Raw genomic sequence first — 22,189 nt, forward strand, 5'->3', positions numbered from 1 at the left:
CAGCCAGGTGTGTGCCCTTCACAGCTGCTCGGATAAAGAGTGAAGCAGAGGAAAGAAGGGAGAGACAGAGCATAAGGCGTTTCGGAGGCCGAGGACTTATTAGGATGCAGCGGTGCGTTCAGGTGGAGGCTCTTTTCAACACCCTCTGACCGAGCCCCTATTCTCCAGACGTTCCTCCTGTCTGCCCCCTTTTCTTTTCTCTCTGCTCTTTCTTCTCCTGTTTTCAAAATGCCAGTACAGCTGTCCGTACAACACAAGCCAACCGGGCTTTGTCCCTTGATTGGACCCACGTTAGAATTCACACCGCCGGAATCCGTTTTTTATCGCGCTGCATTTCAACACTTCCCGTTGTATTACAGAAATCAGCGGCTCTTGTCGGGAAGTGACCCTTAGCTTCCCCTCAGACGGCTGAATGAAGCGGATAGGGGACCGAGAGGCAAAAACACATCCAGTGCAGGTGTAAATATAACGCAACAACAATGTTTGACTTCCAGCTTGTAAAGGCAGCGGATCTATGGAAGCAACCTTAACTCAATTGGTGGGATGTGATCCGTTGGTTTCCAAAGCAGGCCCATAGCAACGCAGCAAACGTACAATTTCCATTCTGGAAAGAGCGCTCGTGGATGGATGGCCTTGTGCGTCATCGGCAGGGTCAGTCTTTATCTTTAATGAAGATGTTTTTATCAAAATACAGTTTATAAATAATGGCTGTGAGTTATGTCCCTGGAGAGGCTTTTAGCCCAGCAGTTGAACATAGTAATACATTGGATTAAAAAAAAGTGCTTTGGACGGACACAGTCTGAGCCTCAGTGTGTGTGTGTGTGTGTGTGCGCGCGCCCTCTCTTCCAAAATGATGACAGAATAACCACCCACTCAGAGCGGCGTTCCGGGAATAGCGGGCCGAGGCAGAGAATGAGAGAGCAGTGTAACATTTTCATCAGACAGGAACAAGCGCCGCTAGCCCAGAATGAGTTTGTCAGGCTGCTTGACAGGCCTCGTTGCACCGATTCAGCTCAGGCAGGGCCGGTTTTCAACTGCCTCTGAACAGGAGAAGAAAGAAAAGTCACCTCATTGTTCCAAGCTCAGCCCCGTTTATGCACCTGGGACGGAGAGAACAAAAGTGACTGACGGAAAGATGAGCTGATGTAAAAACGCTGAAACCATTGCATGCTTTAAAGAAAAAAATAAGAATAAAGCGCACCAGGAAAAAGTTGTAAAATGTCTGCGTTATCAGCCACCATCCAGAATTATTAAGTGCATTTTGTGCTCAACATGTTTGTCTCAAATCTAATTATTTTCTCACTTCTGGTCTTCTGTCAGGAAAACCCTTCTGCTAACATGGAGTGTAAAAACAAATCCAAAATTGCCTCCTAAACGGCAGAGAAAGCTGCACTCACTAATGATGGCTGAATGTCTCCAACACCTCCACCCCCATACTCGCTGCTAGAGACAGGAACAAACTGCACCTGACTGGGAAGACACTTGGCCTCTCTGTATGCACAGGCCTCCCCAAAAAGGCATCAGCGAATGGGGCAACCCTCTGTGCTCAGTCACATTTCATTCAATTATATTCTAAATCAGATTCAGATTGTATCGCATTTTTGTACAACTTTCATCAATCAAATTCGCTAACTCTATAATCAACGTACTTGCCAACAAGGGAGGACACAAATGTGCCAACTGGTGCATCTGGTAGGTTTTAATAATATCGTTATGCTTTATACATTTATCTGATCACATTATGCTATGAAATCAAAGTAAAAACAGCTGCTTGATTGAAATATTGTTGACTTGCAATGAGAACTATTAATTTGGGGTTTAAAGTTAATGTTAGACACACAGTGGTTGTTTGCCTGACATGACTACACATGTGCGTAAAATTAAATCTCTGAGAAAGAAGACTGTGACTCTGCCCGACACGTTTGCGTCTTCCAACATGTACGACGCTCGTCTAAATGTGTGCACTGTGAAGCTGTGTTTATAAGCTGTGTTTATAAGCTGTGTTTATAAGCTGTGTTTATAAGCTGTGTTTATAAACTGTGTTTATAAACTGTGTTTATAAGCTGTGTTTATAAGCTGTGTTTATAAGCTGTGTTTATAAGCTGTGTTTATAAGTGCATGAACCGTCCTGTTTTCTGCAAGTGATCTCTACGGCCTTGAAGTTGTTGTCAATGGTCCACATTATATTACTGAGTGTCGTTCCCTGTTTGAAAGGAAGGCGTCTAGAAAGTTGTGTGTCGATGATGCAGCATCACAAAGTCACAGCAGCAAATAATGCAATGTTGCCTGGTGCATAAAAGGTGCTGCGCTGCACTCAGGTACCAATCATTAAGGTTAATACTAAACCATGTTGAAGCAGAGTGGTTGTAATATCATTATTATGAGTATCCGAGTAGCTCAAGTGACTGTCCACTTGGCCAGCTCATCGCAAAAGAAGCCCATGTTGTTTTCTTTTTGCTCTCTCTCTCTCTGACACAGCCATGCAGTGACAGTCTATTACACGATTAAGTCCTTTATTAATTAACACTGCCACGGGGAAGCACCCATTCATTACAGTCTATTGTCCTGGTGGGTGGGTGGGGGTGGAGGCAGCGTTTGAGCAGGGACACGTGCAGGTGAACGGAGGAAAGCGTTGCTCATCAGTCCAGCTAAAGAGCCCCGCCTGCTTGATGGGCCTTTTTTTTTTTCTGGTTTTGTTTCTACCTCGCTTAACTTGTCACGCGCTAATAGGAGAGGTGTGCTGGATGTGTGCACACGCGTGTGTCAGAGACACAGAGCCGGCGGGAAAGGCGCGAGTGAGATGCAAAGGGAGAGGGAAACAGAGAGTGCAAAATGAATCACAATTACATCTATTCACACATAACTCTGAGTTCTCCGCACATCACTGCCTAAAACAATTAACACCGCTGGAAACTTCCCTCCACACTTGGCCCAATTTGGCGACATAAAGGTCATTGGAAATGAATTTAAAAGGGCTAAAAGAAATCAGCCATGGGTGTAATTGCAAAAGTGGTGCATGCGTGATAAGTATTGTAACACAAATTCATTTTGGCGGTGTTTCTCCTCGCAACATTTTCCGACAAAGGTGGACGAATATTAAATACCTGTAAGCCTAAAAACAAATTTAATTCGAGTACAATGAGGGGCTGAGAGGGGATGCTTTTACACAGCACTAAAGGGCGTGAAGTGCACCGCTGGCAGTGGCAAGTCTTAAGTGTTGTGAACCAACATTACATGTTCTTCGCTGGGCAATCAAGTACATTTTGACTCAGCGCTGACAAACCGGGACTGTTACCCTTTGGGGATTTTCTAATGAGAAGGCTCATTAGCAGAACAAAGTCTGTTTCTATGAGGGCATCTGAGGCCAGATCTATGTACATCACTGCAAACGCAGCATGGCTACCGACTATCAATGAAGGCACCGAGCGGGTCCCACCGTGAGAACCCAAAAACAGACTCGTACACGGCGTTGGCTTGACTCTGGATGTTTCTGTGCGCCATTGAGCAAAGCGATTACGTCAAAACGTAAAAAAAAAAAGAAAAGTGAATTCATATGTGTACTTGGCAACTGGGGATGTTTGCAAAGGCGTTGCAGCGGAACCACAGTATAGACGCACATCATGAAGCAGATGCCTCTCATTTCAAGCTAATGGTGGATAAAAAGCGCCTTGCTATGTCCAACTGCACAGGCACACTTAGAGCCATTATGTGTTCTGGAAACAGACGCTGAATCCCCTTCGGGAGAGCGACTGTGTCGCCATAAGTGGCCTTTAACTACCTTGTTTATCGGCGTAGCACAATGCGGCGGTGCGCCCCTCCCGTTCTCTGCGCTGACAGCAAGCGTAATTATGGGAACAGCTGCTGAAAAGTGCTAAACGAAAACAGGTGGCGCCGACGAGACACGCTCGGAAATCGTTAACCGGGCTGGCATTGTCTTCGACCACGCGCGGCAGCATTAACTTTAATTACGGCCGAGCATGCTTCTGAACTCTGCACTCCCGATCAGAGAACCTATAGGAGCCAGGTTAATAAGGTAGGAAGGACTCATCAGCGTTCTTGAAATAGAAGGTGTCAGTGATGAACAATAAGCAAGGGGAGAACAGAGAGGGGAGAAAGGAGGAGTAAAGTGCTTCTGCTAAACGTGTGGGAGTATAGACAGTTTGGATAAAGTGTCCAAGAGGAAGCTTTTTGGAGATGCGGAAGAGCTTTTTGATGCCATGGTGACACATTATTGGGGCCCTTACCTACCGGATCAACGAGCCCTGTCATTTCAGAGGCATTTCAAGCCACGAAGTGGAAGAGAAAGTGACCTCTAAGATGCATCCGCTGCTGCCAAACTGTTCTGAAGTGCGCTGTAAATTCATAGAGGCTCTCGCTGATTGCAGGTTACAAAACCGCAGCCGTACACTTCTGCTTCCAAAGGCCTTGAGAGCAATTTCTGTAATTTGACTTCACCTGAGTATGTATTTTTAGCAAAGATTTATAAAGGAGGGGAAAGCTATGTCCAGTCATTTGTAACAGTAAAGCAATTTGCTGATTGCACTCACTTCTATTCAATCAGTCTTTTTTTTTTAAATTATACCATATCGAGTAAGACTGGGAATTCATTATCGAAGATGTGCGAATATCTGCAAAATGGTGACAGCACCTTAAATTATCAGCTCTACCGGTAAGAAATGACTCATCTCCTCGAGCTGTTTGCCAAGTTTTACTGAGCTGAAATATCTGGCTGAGTAACCTGCCGTTATATAAATAAACTCTTAAAAAGAAGAAGAATAAAGAGTCCCTCTTCAGCACTTTATTGCCAAAAGTTGCAACCAATTACATCATGCTTATTGTGAAAGAGCATTACGCAAACCAATTATATTAACACCAAAGATGTCAATTTCTGGCATGGCGGTAGATGCCGCATCAAGATAGCGCTGCTTTATCACCACTTCAGTGGAACAACCCAAAAGCTTTATCATCATGTGGATGCTGCGCTCTTAAAGGCATTCAAAGGATTGTGAGTGGAAGGAGTGAAAGGAGATGTAAGCCGTCAAGACACAGACGGAAGTTAAAAGGTTACTACTTGGCATTAAAGTGTTCAATTTAGAAAAATAAACAACTGCTTATGTAACGTTAAAGATTCATCCACTGCCACTAATTGTTGATAGCATCAAATATCGATCCTTTGTTCTCAGCTTAGATGCTGTTTTTCCATATTCTACAACATTTAACTTAACTATCCTACACTGGAGGAATGACAAAGATAAATATTATGTTGAGGAGTAACTGAAGGGATGAGGGGTGAACAGATCTGTGTATCATTTAGTTGCCTCCGAAACCAGGGGATCGTCTTCTGTTCGCCTTGTATCAATTCATTTCCCCCTCTACCGACTCGGTAAATGGATCTCGGTGGCGAGGAAATCAATACAGCTTCATAAGTCTGCTTTTTGTCTTACAACTTTAATAGAGGAATGGAAGCCTCTCTGTACTGCGGGGCCGCCACAACAAAAGCCAGCTGTGTAACCCTGTTAGAGGAATGCGTAAGGAAGAGGAAGGGAGATATCATCTGCTGTGAATAATTGCGCGAAGCAACGCAACACTGACGATGATTGCCTTGACTTTGGAAGGGAAAAACAATGGTGAGCATGTTTGGGCGTCTGATCCATGTCAGGGAAGCAGTGCTTTTATTCCTACTGTATATAATGATTTCAGAGACTCGTACAAATAGGATTCCAGCTAAATCAATGGAACTACAGATGGAGTGCTCCTGAGTACCTCAATTACAGTCCGCTGGTAAAAGCATGGCACCAGGGTTGTCACTTATGAAACAGGCCATTAGTCTGCAATAATTGTCAGCAACACTGTCACGCATTTGTCTGCCGCGTATACCCCGGCATCCGCACGGGCCATAAATCTGGCGGTCACATCAATCAGGGGCCGGAATTAATCGTGCAATTAAGATTCTCATTGCTTGGCAGACATAGCTACTAATGGATCAGTGACAAGTGCGATATGATCGTAAAGAGGGGATTTTAATGTACTGTTTAATTGCTCTTATGTGGTCCTCAGTGTTACAACAGCAGCTTCACAAGCCCATTTGTTCTCCACGGCTCACGGGCCCATTGGACATAAAACAAAAATACTGCTCATCTACGGGTCACGGGATGATGTAAGGGCGTGCATGGACAACGCTATTATGGCTCTTGAGCATATGTGACTCATCAAGCCCATATTGCGTGTCAGGTTTTTACACGGAGTGGGTTAGCATTTGTGGTGTCGCTTAAAATATGTTTAAGGGGATGACTGAGTGCATGCATACTGTGTGTGTGTGTGTGTGTGTGTGTGGAGGATGAGTTGAGAGCATCCTAGAATTCACATGATTTGCCACTGGCAGGCCTGCACTATATTTAGTCATTGTTTATGTAATAAACTGCCGGTCACAGATCAGGTTCCTCTGCCTTTGCTTGGCCGTGTCTGCTCTAAACGGCACCACAACAGGTGAATTGATGTGGCGTTCCATCACTAGGCGGCAGGGTGTGGATGGACGTCTTTGAGAGGAGGCAGGAATGGTTCCTCGCTTCCTGAATGTTGCCGTTGCTCGTCGTGCAGTGAGGCGTGACATTCGCCTTGGTTATTACAGGAGGAAAAAAAAAAAGGGAAGCTGGGGGGGAAAAAAAACAATCTCCACTCCGCAAAGCTGGCCGGCGTGGACCGAGGGGCTCGGCGTCGCTCAAAGCAGCTGTGAGCACAGACAGCGCTGCACGCTGGGAGATAAATGCCAACAATAAATAACATCCAGCGGCTATGCGTGGGAAGTGTGCGGTGTACGTGTGCGTGTGTTTAAATGTGCTTAAATGTGCCCTTCTTGCCTCCATGTGGGAATTTGTGTTTTTGTGTCTGGGTTTGTTCTGTAATACATCTTTACTGTCGAGCCTTGCTGTGGTCAGTGTTACCAGGCAGGTGATTGCATCCGAGGTCATGGATAATGTGAAGGGAGAGCGTGGCGGTTGGTGTCAGAGTGACGGAGGGAAGACACTATTGGCTTTGAGTATTACCCCCACCTAACTCCAATCCGTGAAGATTTAAAATGATTTACTTTTGACCATTTTCCATTTAAATGACCCTTGTCTGTCTTACCCTATTCCCCCATAAGCCCTTTGTGTCGGATAAACCCTTTCTCCAGTTCCTTTCACCTCTAATAAGATTACAAAGGTGGGGAGACACAAGCTCTGAGAGATCATTCATGAAGTTCTCTAAAGATCACAAAGCACTGAGTCACTCATTCTGAGTTTTCACCACGGCACTTCTTTCTCCCTCCTCAGAACAGCCCCCTCTTATGATACAAGTGATGAATTAACCTCCAAACCCGTAGGGGGCAGCAATCCCTTTGACTTTCTCCCTTTAGTCAGCTCCAAAGCTCCTGCTTAGAGATCACTGATTGGAACTCCCACAGCTGTCAAATGAAGGAATAACGCAGCACAAAGTGATTTTGTTCACACAGCCATTGATCAGCGCCTCCTGCTGTGTCTTCAAGGCTTGAGCTGAGCTTTTAGAGAGAACTCTGTCTGCTCGTCTCTGCTCGTCTCTCCCCTCCTCTGTCTTATAACCTGAAGGTCAAAAGGGTCCCATAGAACCAAACTTGTAGAACAACGCCAGAACCAGAGAGACAAAAAAAAAAAGAATCATTCAATGAGGAATATAATAAATGACTGTATTATCATGGATGGTAAATGTTTAAGAGAGAGGAAAGAGGCATGAAAGGGCAGGCGTACCCAACACTGGACTCATCACTCAAAGGTTAACGCTGCTCTACTTTTCTGATACAACACACAAAAATGTCTACTGATATCCTCGGAGAGGTAGCCAGACAGACAAAGACAGACACGTAGACCCCCCCCTCTCTGCTCTATTGCCATTTAACCTTTTCTCTCTGCAGCGAGTACATATTTATTGAAAGCTATCGAGAGCTGCTGCTACTGCTACTGGAAGCATGTCAAAATACACCCCGACCGTGGCAATTAAAGACGCAACGCAAACATGCTGGGAGGGTGAATTAATTCCTCTGGGGGCGCGTGCGACGAGCCTTGCATTCAATAAAATATCGAAACAAAAGGAGATGTGGAGGGATTTTTTTCCGGCACTGACATTAAACATCAGCAGGCAAATGTCAACTAGACAAAAAGAAAAATGGCTCCTTTCTATTTTCATCTATACGTGTGTGTGTGGTGTGTGTGTGTGTGTGTGTGTGGTGTGTGCAGGGCTGTATGTTGACAGACGCCTGCAGTTCTCTGGCATGTCACTCACGCTACAATATAAAACATCATCGCGTTGTCATTGAGGGAATTACATAAATGAAAGCACGTAAGCGATCGTCTATACATGTGTGCTTATGTGTGTCCTGGCACTACAATGTGTAGTATATATGCACACACACGCACACACACATGCACCAATCCAGAGTGTGTGACAGAGGAGGCAATTACCAAGCATGCTTTTCCTCCATGCTCTATTTGCAATAACTGTCACCGGCAGAGCCTTGGCCTCCTTATCTGATTTTTATGAACATACTTGTAGGGATTATTGAGATTTGTGAAAGCACTGCTGGGAAATGTGAAAGTGTGCGAGAGGACGACAAAAAAAAAAAAAAAAAAAGGAACAGTAAGGGAGCGAGTAGCAAAATGCTAATCTGCGGTGGAAAGTGGTGAAATATGAAGGAGCAGTCTCTCAAAGCATGTAGAGTAGACGTAAAAGAGAGAAAGCAGACAAAAACAGAGAGAGATTGTTCGACAGTGTTTCCATGATGGGCTTTTTTTTCTTCTAATGGCGTCATGCCTGAGGAGCTAAGAGAGCGTACACACCACGCCTCTGATGAGTCGACAGCCCAGGGGCAGCCGTGCATGTTTTTAACCCTCCTCTTGTCTGCAGCCTGGTGCATCCCTGCAGTTAGAATGTAAGTGCTGGATGTAGATAAAAGACTCTGTTGAGTAACCAGAAGGTCAGAGGTTTGATGCCAGTATACTGTCATTAAGTTGCCTTAAAACTTTTCATTTTCATTCATTCTTCATTGTTTTTACTTTACAATGCAAGCTTCCCTTAATTCAATACACGTTGTCGTGAAATATGAGCCCATTTGCCACTTTATGAATGTTAAAATGAAAGAAGCTCGATGAGAGTGGAGCTAAGTCTGGGGGGTGCTGCATTTCTAACTGGAGGAACAGGCACATTAGCACAGCAAAATGCGCCTCAGAGGGCCGTCACTCTGCAGGTAGAGCAGCTCCTCTGGCGGGGTTAACAGCCCGGGTGCCGGGCTGAGTATTACGGGTAGGACTGAGGTTGGCACCGGGGGCCCCTGGACTGCCAAGGTGCAGTGACGCCGGGGCCTGCTGTCAGCGAGACTGAGCGCAGGCTGGACGAGGGCAGTAGCCTCACCATCTGTTGCACGACAGCCAAAGTCACCCTGCGTGTAGGCTGTGTGTCTGAGTGTGTTTGTGTGTGTGTGTACGAGCAGTCTGTGTGCATGTCGGTGTCCCTGTTCATATGTGCGCGAGTATGTCCAAAGCTCTTTGTGGCTGCTCATGCACGTTACTTGGGTGTGTGTGTGTATGTGTGTGTGCGTGTGTAGTGTTCAGGTCAGTGTGTGCGCGTGTGTGTGTGTGTGTCTGCACATGCTAAAAGCTGTGATTGTGTCTGCTCGTGCACATGACTTGTGTTTAACCATAAGCCCCTGTGTGTTTCTATATGTGAAAGTGTGCAATTATGCACATCTGCACAAAACGTGTGGGTGTTTGTGCCCACAGCTGTATCCGTGTCTCACATTTAGTTAACGGTGTGTTTGTGTGTTGGTTGTGTCCACGTCTACCCTAACACTTAGGGGACCATGTGTGTTTATCACGTGATTATCAGCTCTCATTCTGCTCGGGTGAACGTGGGGAGGCCGGTGAATATTTAGGTGCATTTGGATCATAATCCTATTGATTTTAAGGGCATGTCTTTTGTAGGCATACATCCTTCAGAGTGGAGCAGCTGGCAACCTCTTTTAACAAATACAACGCTGATTAAAATACACGGTAGACACAGCATAACGGGAGGGTAGACAAACAGAGAAGGTGACGGGTGGAAGGAGCAGTTAAAAGGCACATCTGTGCAGCCACCATGACAAATCCATATCCCAGCTGCTCTGAATGTGACATCTATTGCTCTTTATCATATTCCTAGAGTGAGTTCTTTGAGCTCAGCTGTGATATGCTGGACCAAATTGACTTTGGGGGTGTGGTTAATTCCCTGTCAACAATAATTATTGTAATATACACCAAAAAACAATTACCATCTCAGTCAGTATACCAGTCGTTTATCAATTTATTTTGAATAAAATAATCCCAGTTCTGCTCAATTCAAATGTATGTTTTAAGGGTTAAAAAGTGAGAACAACAATAAGGCGCCACTCTCCTCTAGTATCAAATACATCACGTGTTGGATTCCTACTTGTTGCAATCAACTGCTAATGTGTTATTCTCTTGTCAGAGTGGGACTGCAGCAGTGGAAATAGAGTGAGGTGCTGGCTGTCTACTGACCACTTCTCGGGGCAGCAGCGAGTCCTCGAGGCGGATCACCAACAGGTTCACAGTCCCACCCATGGGCGTGGCTCGGAGCAGGGCCACCACCTCCTCCTGGCTCTTACCATTCAGGTCCACTCCACTGACCTGCACACACACACACACACAGATCATAAATACTCCGGTAAGCACATACATACAAGCCAAAATAAACGTACACACACACACTAAGCGGCAAAGCTAAAATCAAAGAGCTCTCTGACTCTAACGGGAGGGGGGGAGGGGGGGGGGGGGATTTACGGCCTCCACATAACCTTTATGCAGATTACCCACTGAGCCTGTCGCAGCTGGTTTTAAACATGGGTTATTTCCCCCTAAAGTGAGCACTAGCTGATTTTCACGTCAGTCTGATTGAAGTATAATCAAAATATTTTTCCAACTAACTACATCTCCTCAGCAATTCAAAGCTGGAGCTGAAGTGTTATAGCCGTAGGGAACACAGTGTGTTTGGCTCATTTCAACAAAAAGCTCTGTAAGATTTAATTTCAGAACAAAACCAGATCAGCGAATGAGCAATTAGTGTCTGAAGTAGCGCACAATCTCACAGAGCACACACTGTTGGATTGTATGCAAACACTATAGGATGGTTGGAGGCTAGGAAGCTAGAAAGCGCCGCCCCACCTCCAGCAGCCGGTCTCCGGCTTTCAATTGGCCATCTTGGATGGCGGCCCCTCGACGAAGGATGTTTTTCACATAAATGGGAGCACTGCCACCAATGGGTACGTCTCTGGATGTGATGCTGAACCCGAGACCCTCTGGACCTGGGAATAATGAAAAAACAGACATATTTGGTCAGAAATATAATGTGATGTTTTCCAGTTTTTCTCATCGGGTACGTTTTGCCGGCAGGAGCCCGTGTGCTCTCGCTCTGTGCGATCACAGTAATGTGACAGTGATATTACTGATTTACAGCTTCGTGGAAGCTTTATCTCTCTGAAGAGGGGCAGGTAAATAATATGCATGTGTTTGTGTTTGGTAAAGTGTTCCAGCACCTCCATATGACTTCATAAATGTAAACTACAGAAGATTTGTGTCATAGTGACATCCATTTTCTAGCTTTCATTTAAAAAAGTCCCTAACAGACAACCGCTATGTAGTATACAACAATGTGGATATGGAAATGAATAAATATGATTACATTTCATATGCATTTTTTATTGGAATATTATGTAACTCATTATGCTTATTTGTAATAAAAGAAAGGGACCTAAAAATGTTGTGCCAAACTATCAAATGCTTTTACTGAGACTCTTAGAAACTGGCCAGACTCTTGAAACCGTTTCTGAGAGGTCCTTTTCATTACATGCCGCTGCAACATGAAAAACCACCGTGCAGGGATCAAATTATGGGTTTCCACCACGTTCCGAACGTCCTACGGTTAATACAAACAGACGTACTGCCATCGTTGCCATCAGGGTGTGTCTCACTCACGTTTTTTTAAGAAGTCAAAATGAAAAAAACATGTCCCCGGAGTCTAAATATAGTGTCGATGCTATGAACCAAAATTCAGTGTTTATGATAAGTGCATGTGGAGTTTAAAACCGCTGTTGTGAGCCGTGGTCGGATTAAAGAGCGGTTAGGGACCAGAATAAGCAGAGAAAAGTGAATGATTACGAGTATCAAACTGCTGTTCAATAGCCTCTTAAAATGTAGTGCACTACAAATAAATAGCAAAAGAAAATCATCCATGTACCACGTCGCCAGATGTTTGAACCAAAAAAACATTCAGACTTTTTTTGTGTGCAATGGCACGTCAGGAGGCTGCGTTCAAATCATGCTGGTTCAGGGCAACCCTCTACTATATATATATAGATGGTTTGATGTTTGCATAATGTGGAAAGCAGCGCTCATCATTTGCTGATCAATAGTTGTTTCTTACTAATGTGCCATTGAGCCGGTGCTACGTTCCTTTTTGAAGTGCAGTGAGTGGTACGCTGAGGAAACACTTAAGACATCAGCTTGTTGCTTCAGGTTTTTTAAGGCTGACCTTTAAGGTTCATCTAATGAATATGAATTGCCGGTCTGGACGAAGTAGGCAAATACAATAACGGATACATAAGAGGATCTCAGGCCTGACCTTTTCTGCTGACCAGACCTGGATTTGTCAAATAAAAGCAAGAAATGGTTTCAAATGTCAGCCAGGGAACGGGGGTAAGGCAAATAAATTGTGTTTGTCGGGTTACTCTTTGAAAAAATATTCAAAAAAACCCAATAACCCTGCTACACGGTGATATCAGATGAGTCATTAGGAGCCGTGTTCAGAGAGATACATTCCACCATGCATAACCTGTCGGCGTTTCCAGCAGTCGAGTGGGAAAGTCGCGTTACGCGCCTTCAGCCGAGGCTTCTTCTGACGGTAACAACAGTGATTAGTATTCATGTCAAAGTAGCTGCTCATTTCACAGAGCTGTCAGCACCTCTGACGGTTCGTCATGACCTACTTTCCCCGCCGTGTCTCTCTAGCAGTCTGTCGTCTCGCTGACAGTGATGGCGTTGATGAACAAGAAACACAAAAGAGGGAGAAGCGCGGATTGGCAACTTTCTCTTCTGCACGCAAGCAGACTTGGAGGAGAGGTGATGAAGAGGTTGCTTGTGAAGAGGAAAAAGTTTCGCCGTTGAGGATACCGACGCTGTGATCCCTCCAAAGCAGACAGAAACAGCTGCTGTCGTTTATGTTGAATGTTAAATCTGCAGTTTGTCTTCATGAAAGCCAAAAACTTTTAGTGCAAGGTCACATCTCCGCCACGGCGATCAGTTTCCTACTCAGGAATTAAACTTTAGAGAAGACCGTTTTTTATTTCTAACCAAAAAGGTGTCCGTGTGACTTCACAGACTTCTAACCAAAGCTGTGTTGGTCACCACTCCATGACCAGCATGACGGATTCAGATCCGGATAAGCTGCACATTATGGCGCCCCTTTCAAATCCTCTACATCACCGTCTTTCTTCCCCTTTCCACTGTGACCCCGCCCATGCCAGTGCCTTTCCCCTCATCTGGTTCACACAGCCTAATGAGCGGAATCAAAACTCCTGCCCATTGTCAGATGCCGTCATTAACGGCCTCCAATCAGGCAATTGGGAGAACGCATCTCTAATAGGCCTGCAGTAATTAACCACTGACGTCTTTATTTTGGGTAATAGGACGCCAGGATAAAAGTAATTGTATCCTTTCTGGATTAGTTGGAATCCTGGCTCCAATAAGCCAATTAAACAGCAAACATGAGGAGAGGCCGAGGCACATTAGAATGACTTAATGGGGTGCGTATGTCCTTTTCGGGCTGCAGTATTTGATTAGGGCACTCTTGTTAATTTGCCAAGCAAGATCTGCTCCTGCCACTCGGAACTCAGGCCCACTTAGGCCCGAATCGCAACAATTACAACGAGTCAACAACAAAACTGCTGAAGCCTTTCGAAAAGTACATTAGTAGTGATGAAGTCCGATGGTAATCAAACGGAACTGTCAAAATGGATTCCAGGGGTCACACTTCCCTCGATCTTAAGTGCTCAGTTGGATTTCCAATTCAACAGCGCTCGGACAATAATTCATCTCCATTTGTAGTTCACGAATGGCTTGCAGTTTACAAGCGAGGCACATCCATTCTGTTAAGCCCCATTTAAATCATGAGCAATAATCTCAGAAACCATTTCTGTCACTTGGGCAAGAGCATACTTTTGAGAGTTATGACTGGTGTTGAATTGGACCATGGAGTGGCTAGTGAAAATTAGCTAAACTACTGGCATCGGTCTCTGGAGCTGCTGGAGCGCCACCAACATGGCCCCAGCTTGGTTTCACTAAATTGAGAGACTTGTGTGTGTGTGTGTGCAGAAATAAACCGAGAAGAACTTCATCGCATTTTAAAACAAAAAAATATATATAACTTGCACTGCAGACCCACGTTGTATAAAACCTCTGAAGCTCTTCACAGATCGGGAACCTTCGCCAAACATATTAGAGCGGCCTGTGACTGCATTTCCCCCGAGCGCGTTGCATTTAGTTTGCGCTGCTGCCCTCACTTGCTGCATTATTCCCTGAAGCTCGCCGCTAAGGCCTCGGTGCCAGCTTTCGACTTAACATCTGCTCCCTCCGACAGAAAAAAAAGAGGAGCAAAGAGAGGGAGAGAGAGAGAGACAAAGAGTAGGCGTGTCCCCTCAGCGCTGGTTCATTTTACAACCAACTGCTCGTCAAGTAATACGACGATAGAGAAGTGATGAAAAGGAGATGAAGTCTGGCAGTGAACCCACCACAATGGTTGGCGAAGACATACAACTGTTCCAGGATCAAAGGCCTGTCCAAGTCCACAAACAAACCAACCTCAGCTGGAAGCGGACTGATTGCTGAATCTTAATATGTCAACCGCGAGACCGTGGTGATGTAGCCTGAGTGCATCAAACCACAAACCCTGTTTTTTAAAGAAGTGGTTGATCTGTGTTTTGCATCTGCTCTCCCCTCGAAGGAGGAACTACTTCATGGTTGTCACATCAGCTACTTAATGATCAAAATAGTAAAACTGTATCTTTGTGTCGATACTTTCTCTCCTCAGGCAGTGAGACTCCTCCACCTCATCCTCCACATCACCATTAAAAATAGTTGTTGTTTTTAAAGGAATTACAGCAGCATTCTGTAGTCCGACCCTGTGTTGTACGGTGACATTAAATTAACCTTGAAGTGCAATTAAATGCAGAATGCTGCTTGATCTGGCTTGTAGAGAATCAGAGAAGCCTGCAAAATAGAGCCTGCCCACTTTTATACACTGAGTGCTTCTACAACTCTCTGATGAGAGATCGGATGTAACTTGTCAATGAAGTGACTGATTGAATGATTGCAAACAAAGTCAAACCACTGTCAGTCCTTCTGGGCCCTATTCTAAGGGAAAGGAAGTTGAATAATAAATACATTCTCAGCCACATCACTGGTCTCATCGCTATGAAACAGCTGTGTCAATCACAGTGACGCATGACGTCACCAGCTCAACAAATTGGCTCCTCCAGGAACACGTTGTTGTCTAGATGGTGCAGAACAGTAGCGTTAGCCTTGTAGCGCATTTTAGGAGTAAAGATGGACGCACAGGATTACAACAAACTCCAGTAGTCTAATGTCTCTTGTATGAACGGGCAGAACGCAGAATCACAACGGACCAATCTGTGTTGTGTAAAAAGTTTCAAAGTATTATTCTCGTGAAAATGCAGAGAAGGATTTCCACTTTTCCAACCATGCATTCATGTGTCTGCTGGTTCTTACCTTTCTTCAGCTGGATGTTGAATTTGCGTCCTTTGTTCTTTAAGTAGGAGCTGGTGGACAGGTTGGTGCTTATCCTGCGCTGCAGGGAGGGCGAGGTGGCTGAAGAGGTCCTGGCGACCACGGTGTGCGGTAAGGTGATGTACCGTCGGCTCAGCTCGGGGGTGCTTCCTGCCACGGGTCCCGGGTGGCTAAAGAGCAAGACAAAGTTCAAGGTTTGATTTGTGTTTTACCAACAGAAATGGAACACGTATAACATAATATACTGGAAAGTAAAGCAGAAGTTTATTTCCAGCATACTCTTTTGATATATTCCATATTTTCTGTATTTTTTTTTACAAGTAGTTCAACATTTCAACAACAACCGAAACTAACAAAAAAACTTTCCATCACGATATTATAGCAAAACAACATGTTTGATCTCCACCAGGAGATTATGTATTCGTCGTTTTTGTGCGTGTGTGTGAGCATGCGTGCGTGTGCATCTCTGTGTCTGTCTGTTTATCCAAAGCTAATCTTGCATATTGCAGGACCCATCAGCGTAATACTTGTGCTCAATTATGACTGTATACTCAAGGACCTCTCATGATTTGCAGTGATTTACAATTTTAGAAAACATATTGTATTGCCTGTTTTATGCCGTCGTGGTGGATGACTCCTCACTACTCCTCTTGTTTCCTATACAGATTACAAATAGTCCCTCTCTTGATTTGCACGCCTAGATAAGACAATTGCATGTTTTGTACAGTATGTATATACGTGTAACTATCGCTAAGGAAATGGCAAACTACATGTACATGGGCAGCAGAGTCACAGCAGGACTGACAGTTTCTGTTCAGAGGAAGTGTTAAACAGACATGAAGCGTTGCACAGTGAACTGCACAGGGCAGCGCCACTTTTCTTGAGTAACTTCAACAAGTATGCACAAAGAAGGTCTGCACACTGTGAAGCGCTGACTAAATAGTTTATTTCTCTTGTTCTTGTTTCAATGCAACGTTCCGATCTACAAGATCTTCCTCGGGCAAGTGTGAAAGAGAACCGTTGCCTTGAAAAGAGAAGAAGAGAAAGTAGCTATTTATTTGGAGGCTAACAGTGTGCAAACCTCGGTGCTCCTGCATATACATATTATCTGTCAAGCTACTATATTGTTAAGTATGATGCAGTAAAATGATGTCTCAACATGATTATCTCTGTATAGAGGGGGATATTTACACATTGACTCAATGTAACAAACAGAATGTATAGAGGATTCATGAATTTATATGATTGAGATTAAGACTATAAGCCTGTAGACAAGGACCTACTTGATAAACACCCACATGTTTAGCTTTCTGGAATTAGGCCGAAGACGTTACAGAAATGAATAGTAACCACAGGCAGATAAAATGGTCTTTTAAGAAGGTGATCAGCGACGTGGACTTTGAGTCCTCAGGTAGAAATGATTATTAAACTGTCCTCCTGCGTTTCACAGTGTAGCTTTTAAACATTGATGGATCCGCAGTGAACCTATGAATGAAAAGTCATTGACTGGTGTAATTAAAACAGAATTGCATTTACCGGGAGCTTGAGATTCCTTAGCCTTATCATGCTTCATGGTAATGTGTGTGTGTGTCACTTTCGTCTAGCTTTCTAACTCTGTGTAAGTTGTCTTAACATGAACACCGTGCTGGATAGGAATACACACGGCAACTCTTAAACCTACTTGTGGTTGAGGCCTGGTTGTGGTCCAGATCTGGGCGGCAGCCCCACCACCAGGCTGGACCGATCCCCCAACTGCAGGGAGACTTGGCTGAAGCGGACTCTGTTGGGCTGGGGCGGGCTGAGCTCGGTCTGGGCCATCAGCAGCTCGTAGTGCCTCTTCATGGCTGCGGGGACCACGTGGAAGAGGATGTACGAGCCACGCATCGCCTGCTTGAAAATGCTCTGGGCTCTGGAGGTGATGCAGAAAAAAAAAAAAATGAAGCAGCTTTAACACGATAAGAGATACAAGTACAATTATACTATCATAGCCTGATGGAAATCGAAGGATAAGGAAGGCTATGCAGTGCTATATTATGAGAGGCGATAGGGAGAGTTGAGGTTGGCATGGCTAATCGCAGGGCTACTCACCACAGAGCAGCGGAGGATAGAAATTACATTATCTATAATTACCAGCATCAAGACAGGAATGAGATAAGAATGGTGAGTCAGTGATGAAACTGTATATTTTCTATGTTATGCCAGAGAAAGATAATCTAAAGGGCTCTACAGTATAGCAGTCTGTGTGTGTGTGTGTGTGTGTGTGTGTGTGTGTGTGTGTGGGGACATGAGTGGACTCAACAATCACAGCAGAGATGATGAATCATGCATCGAGGAAGCTTTCCAGACAATGAGGTTCCAATGTAAGCGGACACACACTCTACTCTTTACGCACAAAATAAGAAGAAAATAGCCAAAACACACACTCAGTCTCATGCATCTTCTTTTTTTGGGGGGGGGGGGGGCAAATAAGCCAAGCCAACAAGAGGCTCAACATGATTCCCAGACGCAAGAATTGTTTAGTCTGGTTTGCCGGTGGCACTTAGCATATAGATAGGCTGGGCCAGGGGCGAGCCATGCAGCAGCATAAGGGGGCCAGAGAAGCGTTGGGATTCTGGATTCCAACAATCCCACCTCCTGTTTCCAGACTCCCATTACCACGCCAATGATACCATGCTGATTCTATCCAAATGACAGCCGCTAAGCCGCTTCTGCCACCAACACACAGCGCTTCATGCGAGCAGCGTCGCGGAGGCGAAGCGCGCACGCCGCGCCAAGCCACTCCTGCAGGATTTGGTCTCTCCCATCTTTTATTCTTATGGTAATTTACCAAAAAAAATCACTCACGGGCGCACACTCAGGAATGATGACTGAGTGAGCAAAGAGTGCATGTGTGTGTGTGTGTGTGCGCGTGTTTGCACGCAAATGTTCCCACCTGCACATATACAGTGCCATCACTCCAGTAATCAGCCTCCACGCGAGCCTGATTAAATAATAAATTACCCCATCAATGCATCATTACATTCAGTTAGATTAAGCGCCTCAAAATATTTACCCATGCAAAACAATCCAAGGAGATTAGGCTATCGCTTTAAATTGTTGCTCTGTGCGGCGCACAATCAAGGTCGGGTTGTGGGGGAAGTGATGAGAGAGCGAAAGGGGGGGGGGGGGGGGCAGGCGGGGAGAAAAAGTTTAGCTCCATTGCCTCATTTTCATGCAGAATAGCAAACATCATGTGCATTTGGATGCTGGTGAGGAGCGAGTGTTTGGTGGGGTTGGGGGGTACGTGCGGAACGCTAAAAAACATCACTCCCTAGTGGATTTGGTTTGTAAGCCTCTTTCACAGTAGAGAAGGCTTGGAAAGAAACTGGGATGTTTACTAATGACAATAGCATCGTTTTGATAAAGAAAAAAGACAAAATCCTCAAACCTTAGTGGCTCTGTGCACGCTCGGATGAATACATTAACATAATGTGGGAAGGTAACCGTGATAGTCTGGAGTTCATCACAATGTTTTCTTACGAGGGGCTTTTCTTAGCTGCTTATAAAACTGTAGACATGCCAGGCCTAGATAAAAATGAATTTTGATAGTAATAGAGTAAAGAAATAAATGGTTAGTCTCTGACTCTACTTCTGAACACAGAGGGATTCCAAACTCGGTCTCTGTCAGTCATCCAGCAGGGTGGCTCTATAAGCCCAGTGGTTTCTAAGATGACTATGTCCAGGCCAGTATGACTGTGGGCTGGGCTTTCGTTAGCAGGAATCAGGGCTATTTCTTCCCGTGGAGGAGTGGATGATAAGGGAGAGAGCAGAGCAGATCCCCGTACGCTGCCTCCAGAAGGCAGCCTGGAGGAGAAGCAATCTATTTCTCAGCCTGACACACACACACACACACACACACACACACACACACACACACACACACACACACACACGCAGGAGTGTAGATAAGACGTTATAGCTCGGTGTAACTGTGCGTGTGTCAGGCGTACGTGTGTGTGTGTGTGTGTGAGGAAGAAGGGTGGCTTTGTATAAATGGGTGGAAAAGTCACAGGTTTATATCTTCATTCCACTTTAGGAAATGAATGGAGAGCGATGAATCGATAGAAATGAATTGAGAGAGGAGTGTAGGTGGTTTCGGATCAGGGCGGTGCGAAGCGGTGGTGAAGGACTGCAGGTCACTGAGACCTATTACAGGAAGGCCAACAAAGTCAGTAATATTTCAGTTTTATTGTGCAGCTGTGTGGGTGTCCCGTCTCCCTGACGTTTGGGCTCCACTTATCAACAGCGACACTGTTTACTGTCCAGCACAGGGCCTCTCAGAATGAACTGTGGCGCTGAAAGGACAGCGCTTCAGGATGTGTGGTGGCTTTGGAAGCGGTGGAAGAAATTAAAACCAGCATGGCGTTCAGAGGACCTGACAAGAAGGGGGGCATACTGAAGTTAGTGAAAGCCAACATAACCGCAGAGGGTCAACTTTAGAGCTTACTGTTCGAAGCGCAGGTGGCGGATGTCTCCCTGGTTAATTTTGACAATACAGTCGTTCTCCTGGAAGAGACGCTCCTGCTCGGCTTTCCCTCCGCGCTCCAGACGCTTCACCAGCAAGCCCTGAGTCCTGGAAATGATAACACAACGTTCAGACACACACTGTATCAAATACACCGCACACAGTCAGATTCCAATATACTGAACAGCAGGCAGCAAGTTGCAAGCCTTGTACCCCGCGTCCTTGTATTTAAAAGAGTTAATGAGAAGATGGCATGGAGGAGGGAAAAGAAGGGAATATAAAGATAAGCTAGGTGACTAGCGTTATCCAAAAGAAGGAGGTAAATCTCTTTGTAATGAATTGATATTAGTTCAGATTTTGGAGAAAGTATTTAAGTTCACGAAGTAACTTTAGCCCAGTTGTAAAGAATGTACTTTTGCACCCTACTGTCACCGAAAGTAAACTCTCCAAACTCTTAGCCAAGATAAAGACCTGCATCACTAACACAATTTTAAGCCCGTGTCCGTCGCTCTGTCCTGCACTCTGTCCACCCTTTCTGTGGGCAGGTTTGAGAGAATGACAGGGCGGGTTGTCTGAGGTAATCCAAACCAACAAGCTAAGAGATCATCTTATGGCTTCAGAGGAATCGCTGCACTTTCCTTCACTGGAGCTTAAGACGAGAGCCGGCGGTGCCGTAATAAACACCCGAGCAGTTCCACGGCAGCGCAAGCTCAGCAATCCCTTGAAAAGAAGGCAACCTTTACCTTCAAACCCCCCCCCCCCCCCCCCCATCTAAATAAATACATCAGTGAGCTCCTTGGGGCTTTAGGCCCTGAGGATAACCACATGCAAAGAGATCTGATGTGTGCTCTCGCAGCAGAACTACAAACTCCATCCGTCTCTGAGGCGTCGGATGCCTGGAAGCAGGTAGACTGACTGAGTGCAAACGTTTGGTGTCCTTGCATAAACTGACAAAAAGTTTGGAGGGCTTACTTTTGGGAAATTAAAAATAATGATGAAATATATCAGAGCCAGAAGTATTTGGAAGCCAAACTCAGATGTGCAAGATAACACTGCAAATCAACAGCTTATCAGTGGCAAGGACACAGGCTACGTGCTCTGTGTCATTTTCAGTTACCTCCTGTCGTTTCCACTGGACACACAAACAACAGCACATTTAAATTGTGACCCTGTTTACCGCGGACGTCAAGGGCAGATTTAGCAGAGCTCTTTAGCATTTCAGCCAAACGGGGCCACTCTCGGAACATTGCCCTAATTGGCTGCATAACGTGGACATCCACGCTCCTCGCCGCAGACTCGTCTCGGCTCCTCGATGGGGGCGAATGGCCTCGGCGCGCGAGTTGAAATTAAGGATCACAAAAGGCCCTTCCCTCTTTCTCGGTGGCTGAGCCGGCTGAGCCAGGTCAGCTTAAGTGTGTTGAACAGAGAGTAATTGCGGGCGGCGCGGAAGCGGACATGATTGCGCTCTATCTCCACAAGTGTTGGCAGCTTGAAAACAAAGTATTGCGAATGGAGATTACAGCATGGACACACTCTAATGACTTCTGATGTGGTGGCAAGCCAGACGCAGTAGATGAAGGAGTCTCGGTTGATCCCTGATCAGTATTCAAAGCAGCAGCAGGGAGGATTGGTGGATAAAGCGGCATCTTTCAGAGATTTGAGGAAGATGATGATTTAGTAAAAGCACTATTATTGTGATGACTGTAATGCACCGCCGCCATCTCAATTCCTCCTCATCTGGTGTTTTTTTTTTTATGGAGATATTTATCAAGTTCTATGGGAAAAAAAGGAGAGCTAACGCAAAATCTAAATGGCACTCTCACAGGCT

At 45.2% G+C, this 22,189-nt stretch overlaps 1 protein-coding gene across 1 annotated transcript in view; it reads right to left on the minus strand.

Moving 5' to 3' along the window:
- LOC142971873 (partitioning defective 3 homolog) overlaps nucleotides 1-22,189 on the minus strand; it is a 301,306-nt gene that overhangs the window by 144,785 nt on the left and 134,332 nt on the right. Inside the window, exons 8-12 of the mRNA XM_076112603.1 lie at nucleotides 20,344-20,469; nucleotides 17,539-17,766; nucleotides 15,840-16,027; nucleotides 11,223-11,362; nucleotides 10,560-10,688 (exon numbers count right to left, since the gene is read on the minus strand). Of these exons, the coding sequence (XP_075968718.1) occupies nucleotides 10,560-10,688; nucleotides 11,223-11,362; nucleotides 15,840-16,027; nucleotides 17,539-17,766; nucleotides 20,344-20,469 (811 nt within the window). The remainder of the gene's footprint in view (nucleotides 1-10,559; nucleotides 10,689-11,222; nucleotides 11,363-15,839; nucleotides 16,028-17,538; nucleotides 17,767-20,343; nucleotides 20,470-22,189) is intronic.

Source organism: Anarhichas minor, unplaced genomic scaffold (genome assembly GCF_050575085.1).
Source record: "Anarhichas minor isolate MPS153535 unplaced genomic scaffold, ASM5057508v1 ptg000050l, whole genome shotgun sequence".
In the NCBI taxonomy this organism is placed as follows: Eukaryota; Metazoa; Chordata; class Actinopteri; order Perciformes; family Anarhichadidae; genus Anarhichas; species Anarhichas minor.